General features: G+C 32.8%; 1 protein-coding gene across 3 annotated transcripts; it reads left to right on the forward strand.

The window, feature by feature from the left end:
* The first annotated feature begins 2817 nt into the window (after nt 1–2817).
* On the forward strand, nt 2818–5964 carry LOC107003419. Of its 3 annotated transcripts, XR_001454660.2 has the most exons (3): nt 2822–3568; nt 4011–5719; nt 5799–5964. XR_001454660.2 is itself a non-coding variant. In XM_015201742.2 (2 exons), the coding sequence occupies exons 1-2, from the start codon at nt 3293–3295 to the stop codon at nt 5423–5425; spliced, it is 570 nt and encodes a 189-aa protein (XP_015057228.1). In that variant the 5' UTR covers nt 2822–3292; the 3' UTR covers nt 5426–5964. The 3 variants fall into 3 exon arrangements, 1 of the variants encoding a protein (XP_015057228.1); XR_003575069.1 differs by having other exon boundaries at nt 2818–3568; nt 4011–5964; XM_015201742.2 differs by having other exon boundaries at nt 5132–5964.
* Nucleotides 5965–8435: the final 2471 nt, after the last annotated feature.

Here is an 8435-nt window from a genome sequence, read left to right on the forward strand (position 1 = left end):
TAAAATTGTATAATTCGCTATACATATACAATTGTATAATTTGCTGGCCTAAATTGTATAATTCGCTGGCCTATTTCGCTGCAATTGTATAATTTGCTATCCTATTTCACTGCAATTGTATAATGCACAATTGTATAATTCGCTGCCTATTTCGCTGCAATTTTTTATAAAATTTGCTTTGCATACAATTGAATCGAATTAAAATGTATGTATATTGCATAATTATAAGTGTATAGCAAGAGATATATGTTTTTCTCTCGCTTTATACAAAAACAGAAACACAATATATACACTTTTGTTGTATAAAGCTAGAGAAAATTGTATTTCACTGCAATTGTATAATTCGCAAATGTATAATTCTTTGGCCTTTTTCTCTGCAATATTCATATAAAATTTGCATTTGTCTACAATTGAATTGAAGTAAAATGTTTGTAAATTGTATAATTAAGTGTATAACACGAAGATATATGTTTTTGCATTTGTATATACAATTTTCTCTCGCTTTATACAAAACAGAAACAGAATTTATACACTTCTGTGTATAAAGCGAGAGAGGCGAGCAGAGGAAGAGTGGCGAGCGAGAATGGGAGAGTGGCGAGCGAGATTTTTGGGAGAGAGGCGTCTAGAAAACTTTGGCTAACGTTTGTTATGGAGCACAATTAAATCAAACCCTAGCTACTCCATTTATTTTAGGTTATTAGTTTGCTATTATATACAATTTTCCCTTTTTAAAACCATCTCTCAACTTTAAAAAATCTCCAATAATCATAAACACACCTACACACACTTGCAGTAATCTTTTTGTTTTCATTATTAAAAAAAGGGCAACTTTCACATATAGCAAACAAAAAATTCATATTTGTATGCTATAGCAAATTTTGCATAATTACGCTCCATAGCAAACGTAAAACTGTATAATTCGCTATACATATACAATTGTATAATTCACTGGCCTAAATTGTATAATTCGCTGGCCTATTTCGTTGCAATTGTATAATTCGCTATCATATTTCACTGCAATTGTATAATGCATAATTGTATAATTCGCTGCCTATTTCGCTGCAATATTTGTATAAAATTTGCTTTGCATACAATTGAATCAAAGTAAAATGTATGTGTATTGCATAATTATAAGTGTATAGGAAGAAGATATATGTTTTTCTCTCGCTTTATACAAAAATAGAAACACAATTTATACACTTCTGTTGTATAAAGCAAGAGAAAATTGTATTTCACTGCAATTGTATAATTCGCAATTGTATAATTTGTTCGCCTTTTTCGCTGCAATATTTATATAAAATTTGCATTTGTCTACAATTGAATTGAAGTACAATGTTTGTAAATTGTATAATTAAGTGTATAACACGAAGATATATGTTTTCGCATGTGTATATACAATTTTCTCTCGCTTTATACAAAGAAGAAACACAATTTATACACTTCTGTGTATAAAGCGAGAGAGGCGAGCAGGGGAAGAGTGGCGAGCGAGATTTTTGGGAGAGAGGCGACTGGCAAACTTTGGCTAACGTTTGCTATGGAGCACAATTAAATCAAACCGTAGCTACTCCATTTATTTTAGGTTATTAGTTTGCTATTATATACAATTATCCCTTAAAAAAACACCTACATACGTTTTTTAAAAATAATTAAAAGACTATAATTTTAAAATTAAATATGAAACGGTATTACATATAAAAATTACAGTTTTGAAAATAGTTTTAACTTCTTCACTATTTTTTAGGAGTTTAAACTTTTCAGTTATCTATTTAAAACACAATTTCCTTCTAATCTCATAGGACATGCTAATATTCAAAATATTCAAATCACAAAAAAAAATAAAAAATAGATGAACAATGAAACTCCATGAATTTTACTTGGTTATGTTCCACATGGATAACAAATAACTCAAGTCATTTTTTTCTTGATCGTAAATATCTCTTTGATTCATGTTAGTTCTTCTATCTATTGGTTAATACTTTTATTCCTTATCTTTTTTTTTTTTTAATTTATAAAAATAGATAAAGTATTTCAATGTGATCAAACTTCACGTGATTTTATAAATTGAATTTTGCTAGTTATTTTATTTCCACGTTTGTATGTTGTGGAAACTATGTAATTTTATGAATATTCTCTTTCTAATTATTTGTTTATATAAATGTGAGATGATATACAAATTTTTGTATAGTTAGTACATCTTGACACATAAAAAATAACAATTATTTATTATCATCAATAAATTATAGCTTTTATTTTGTCCACGAACTATTGAAGATACAAAGAAAATTGAATACTCGTGTTATATGATTGTGGTACATTCCAAATCACTAGAGGTAATTTATAGTTTTAAAGTTAATCTGTCGTTTTAAATTATATAGTTGAATTGATTATTTATCCTTTTAAATGTTTGAAAAATAGTATTTAAAATGATACTATGATATAATATTAAAAACTTCAAAAATAAAACGAAAATATATATTAATTCAATATTGTCAAATTATAAATAAATAAATATTCAATTTAATAATATGCTGAAAATTCAAAAATATCCTATAAATTATCTTTGGGAGAAAATGACGAATATATAATAGCGAAATGAAAAGTTAATATGGTATAACATCAATTTAATTCAATAAAATGATTTAAACTTAAATCTTTTCACATTTTACGTCATAATCTGAATAAATGAGCTAAGTGAAGAATAAAGAAATGACAAATATAATTATAACACATGGACGCACGATATTTAATTGGAGTTAATGAATTAAAAGGGTTGTGATTGCACGTGAGCACCCTATAAGTAACTCTGGAATGAGCAAAAGGGGCAACAAATCAATTGGTATTTTTTCGTTTCTTCTCTCTTTCCAGAGCTATTCTTCTTCTTCTTCTTCTCTCTCTCAGTCTAAATTCTTCTTCTTCTTCTTATCTTCATCTGCAGATATGAATCTCATCGATGGCTTTCTAGTAGAGTAGTTCAATTCAACACTCGTATTTCTATTTTTAGTTGTAACAGTTTGAAGTTCTATTAATACAAATCAGAAAATTGTCCCAAAAAAGCTTCTTGTTAATTTTAATCTAGTTGAGATCATAATAATTGGTATCAGAGATTTGGTTCTGCAACCTGTGCGTGAATATTAACAATGGACAATCCACTTAACATACAGAGTGAAATTCTAGAGAGATTGACCACTGGCGTTAGGAAACTCAATGAAGCAGAGGTGGCATTAGGGGAACACTAAAACTGACCCTAGAACGATTGGACGCCATAGCAAGGAGGTCAATACCAATACCAAATATGAACTCTGATGAGAGTGAATGTAGTGTGTGCAAAGTCGATTGCAAGTCCAACATTTGTATCGGAGTGGAGGCTACATCTTGGCAAAGTGAGTGTACCGTTTGCATCAAAACTGATCTTATATCTCCAGGAAGTGCAGGAGCTTGCTTACACAACATTGATTGTGAGTGCGACAATTGTATTGAAAGTGATACATTTCTAGGAAGTGAACGACTGAACTGTGATGAGATAGAAATAATTTGGCCTTGCGACTTTCATATACTTGACGATCCACAGGTATTCTCTTTATCTTTGAGCGTACTCGAGAGCTTAATCTTTCCAGAGTATGCCTTAATATATTACTTGAATATGTGAAAATTAAAAAAACTAGATTTGCTTCTTACTTGTTTGATAAAATGTCTAAAAGGGATCATGTCCAAGTAGTTCATATATTTATAGGAATGAAGAACAAGTTCTCTCTTCAGTTAGTTGGAAATGGATTGGTTGTTCCTACATGGGGTCCAGGGATAAGTTTGAAGACCCTGAAGTTAAGTGGTCATACAAGTAATGTTCGAGGAATTATGATGGATATGACTAACATGTTTTGTTTGCATAGATCTTCTGATAACATCAATCGAGTTTGGGATACGGGATGGCAGTGGTTTATGCATTTCCCTGTTGTGAATATTGATTCTATGTGTTCAGGTGCTACCATTCTAACATATACTCATGTTTACAGTGATATAAGAAGTCTTTCCTTACACGTAACAACATCGTCTGATAAGAAGATTATGTTATTTTGGAGATCGATTCTGCCATTAACCTTGCATGATGAGTCACAATTTATTTGTCTGTACATTATTGGTTAGTTGATGGGCGTAAAATGCGGAAAGCTTCTCAAAGAAGAGGTTCAATCATGGCTAGTAACTTGTCAACTGCTAGAGTAAAGGCTTACTTGGAAGAACTACATATTTGTAAACAATGTCAACCTTGGTCATTGGTTGTATCCTCCTTGTTGCAATGTATTTTGGTGCTCTTAATCTTGGTAGTAGACAAAGATGGAAAAGCTACATGGTTACAAGTTACTCGAACAGAGCTGCTAGTGGATTATTCAACCGAAACTGAAGTTAAATTAGGGACATTTAGCGTGGTTACATTTTGGAAGATTGAATATGCGAGGGTTTAATTACAATATTTATAGTTGATATAGTTGGCCTAACTATACTTTTATCAAACACCAATGACTTTGCTAAACTAAGAGATGGAGCTGCAATAGTAAGAACAATGGTGTATGGTTTGTATTCACTTTTGACCCAGGTGGTATGTCTATTGGCTTGGAGAAGGCAGCTGTTGATTGCATTTTATAAAAATACAACATTTCAATATTTTACATCAGCACACATGCATCTTCACGAGATATGTGACATCATTCTTCCCTGTTCTCCCTTGGAGTCAAGTGTATGAAAGCAAAGTCAGCTCAAATGTTGCTTATATAGTTTTTCTGATGATGGAGGAACTTGCACTACACCTTTTACATCAGCAACTAGACAACTTTTGTTGGTCTATTCTTAACACTAAGGAAGTAGAGTATTGTTTCTATGGCAAGAAATTGTATTTCTTGATTGCTACCACACTTGAAACTCGAGGTCTTTCACATCTATTTCAATTTGATTTGGGGCATATCTTTTTTAAAGAAGTGTTGTTACTTGAGTGACTCTGATCGAAACTTTGATATTTCTACATTTGGTAACCCCAAGTATACAAAAGGAATTTTACTATCAACTTATAATGCTTTCTTTTTGCATGACTCGAATGATTTCGAAACACTTAGAGATCATTTTTGCATATCAAATCTTGCAGAGTGTTGATCTCCAAAAGCGTCTCCACATCTCTACACCAGAGGCTGAACATCTCTTTGACAGAACAACGGAGCTGCAGACTAAAATAGAAATAGTACTGAGAAAGATAACTAGCCTATCTTTGCTTCGTGATATATGGGAGACAATGGCAGCGAAGGTCAATCAACCCAAGTCTTTAATTGAAGCTTTTGAGAGGGAAGTGTTCAAAGCAAATAGACATATTACCTTGGAAATTCTAGCGAGAAATAATCTGATAATTTTGTTTTTCATATGCGGGTGTGGACAACAAACTTGAGGACAAGGTTGATTTTAAGCGGAAAGGATTGTAATGAACATGAATGGGACAAATTTTTGATAATCATCCTTGGGGTCAAGGATTGTTTGATCCGGGCAGGAATGTCATGATTTCAAGTGGATGAAATCGGTCTGAGTAAATGAGGTAAGTGAAGAATAAAGAAATGACGAATAGAATTATAACACACGGAAGCACAAGATTTAATTGGAGTTAATGAAGTGAAGAGTTGTGATTGCACGTGAGCATCCTAATAAGTAAGTTCCGGAAAGAGCAACAGGGGCAACTAATCAATTGGTATTTTTCTTCTCTCTTTTCAGATTTCTTCTTCTTCTCTCTCAGTCTAAATTCTTCTTCTTCTTATCTTCATCTGCAGATATGAAGCTCATCCATGGCTTCCCAGTAGAGTAGTTCTATTCAACACTCGTATTTCTATTTTTAGTTGTAACAGTTTGAAGTACTAATAATACAAATTAGAAAATTGTCCCAAAAAAGCTTGTTGTTGATTTTATTCTAGTTCAGATCATAACATTTTAACTGAATATATATAAATGAGTAAAATTTTTGTTTGTGTCTCTTTAAGCCTTTAGATGATTAAGTGAACTAAAACAAATAATGACAAACGTTCACATACAAAATAAAATATTTAGTATTTCAATAACATATGTCAAAAACATGAATTTTCTTTAAATATCATATTTTAAAGAATTTAATTTATAAATAAAAATTCAATTTATTAATAAAAAATCTCATTTTAATAAAATTATGCATAAAAGCTTTAAACTATTTATTCACCATTAATATGGTTGATTGTCACGATCCAAAATCACAAGTCGTGATGACACCTATGTTCCCAACCTATAGGTAAGATAAAGTAGAAAGATAAGCGAAACATAACATCCAAACACTAAGTCATTGACAAGTATGAAATGCGGAAACCTAAATTACTACCCCAAGATTTAGTCTCATAAGTACAAGAGCTTCTACAATAGGATACAAGTCCAAACTAATGTGAAAATCTAAACATAAGTAATATCCTATCAGAATACCAAAATAACCTTATAAAAAGGGGTAGATTGAAGGTGTGGTCCGCTGAACATCCCAAGTAGCGTACCACAACTCCAAGATAATCCAAACTCATATTTAAAGCTCCAAGAACGTGTTCGAATTTGAAATCCAATTTGCACCACAAAAGACTGCAAAAGTGTAGTATAAGTACGAAACCACGTGTACCCAGTATATCTCATTGACTGACAACAAAGAAGTAGTGACGGGAGTTTATATACGAAAAATCAATTCGTTAATTATACAAGTTTATATTGCATTTACCAGTTGAGTTTCATCAAATAGAGGAAATCAAATATCAATTACTTTCCAACCACCAAGAAAACACATAATCATTAAGAATGAAGGATGTCGTGAGATGTAATGCAATATGACACCATGAAATGACATGTCTCAAAAAACCAAGTTCTCTCTCAGCTGTATATACATTATACTCCTCGAAAATACATTGAGATTTCATGACCCATGGAAGCTCGCGAGGTCCATATATCGACACAGATGATCTCCACGTGTCTGTGCGAAAGATCTCAACGCACTGTTATAAAATCAAACAATTTTTGCGCGGACGGTCTCCACGTGTAGTTGAATAGTTTAAATATTCTTAGTTACGTATTTGAGACATTTCAGTTTAATCTTTGCATTTGAGTTTCTATATTGTTGATTAAGTCTTCCCTAGATATTGAGTAAGGCCACAGGTTCGCTTGCGACCAGTAATGATTCTCGAGTCGTCCATGTCTAGGGTGTAGGCTCGGAGCGTGCCCAAATTATGATCTTAACATCTCACCATCCCTGGCACGGACGATCTCCATGTTCCCAACTTATACTCAATCTCATGTCAATGCATGCACACAATATTATTTCAACAAAGGGGATGATGATGCATCTCAATCAATCAATATTAGCATAATACATAACCACCTCAATTATCACAACTATCCGGGTGCAATAAAGAAGGCACAATCACACAAAGAATTCAAGTCAATAATACATTAGCTAATGCCCATATGCTTTGGCATTTTTGGGTTTCATCCCGCATTCTATAGTAATAAACTTTCCCTTTATATCAATAGTACTCGTACCAATTCCCGTCACACCATTGATATGAGACCCACATCTTTCGTCCTTACCCGTTGTCTATTATGATTTTAATCTTTAATTTGGAAAACGTCCTTCAACGAAGTCTTAACATACCTCGAATATCGGACATGTGTCATGAATACAAAAATTTTTCCTTTGCCTTTTGTGAAGTGATCTTGGGCATATTTATATGCCTAATTACGACATGTTACCCATTTTTCAACGTTAATTTAGGACATGATCTAACTTAGCTAGCTTGTTTTGGCTCAAGATTGCGATGATTGCACATTAAATACATAATTAGTGATTTTGCAGGTCAATAAGGAAAATGATCGAGTGTTGGAAGGAAAAGAAGTTGAAGGCAACAAGAAGCATCTAAGCGAGATTTTGGCGCGGCGCGTCAGGCACCTTGGCATATCAAGGGCACGACGCGCCAGGCAAATTCGACTTCAGCCCATTTTGGGCAGACTGGCAGCGTGGCGCGCCAGCTTTCAAGGCGCGATTTTGGCGCGGCGTGCCCGACTTTGTGATTTGCAGAGTTTTGAAAGAAAGCTGATTTTTAAAGAACTCCTAATTGAAGTTGAATTTGATTTTATTTTCTTATTTACTATAAATAGACCCTTAAGGGCCTCATTGTAGGGGTGACTTTCTGATTGAGTGTGCAAGAGCGAAAATTCAAGTTTGAAATAGGTTCTAATCTTCCTACTCTGTTATTGTTTTGAAAATCGCATGAACAATTGTCTTTTGTGGTTTTTTTTTTGAATATTATGAGTAGTTAATCGCCCTAGTTCGGGGGCTGCGTCTATAAATTGAATGTTGAATGTTATTTGGTTTTTGAATTCAGTCTTGGTTGTTAACACATATTACCTAT

Source organism: Solanum pennellii, chromosome 11, assembly GCF_001406875.1.
Source record: "Solanum pennellii chromosome 11, SPENNV200".
Classification (NCBI taxonomy): Eukaryota; Viridiplantae; Streptophyta; class Magnoliopsida; order Solanales; family Solanaceae; genus Solanum; species Solanum pennellii.

Coding starts and splice junctions, on each gene's coding strand:
- LOC107003419 (XM_015201742.2), top strand. CDS start 3,293: ATGAACTCTGATGAGAGTGAATGTAGTGTGTGCAAAGTCGATTGCAAG. Junction 3,569..5,131: donor ATATACTTGACGATCCACAG/GTATTCTCTTTA, acceptor CAAATCTTGCAG/AGTGTTGATCTCCAAAAGCG.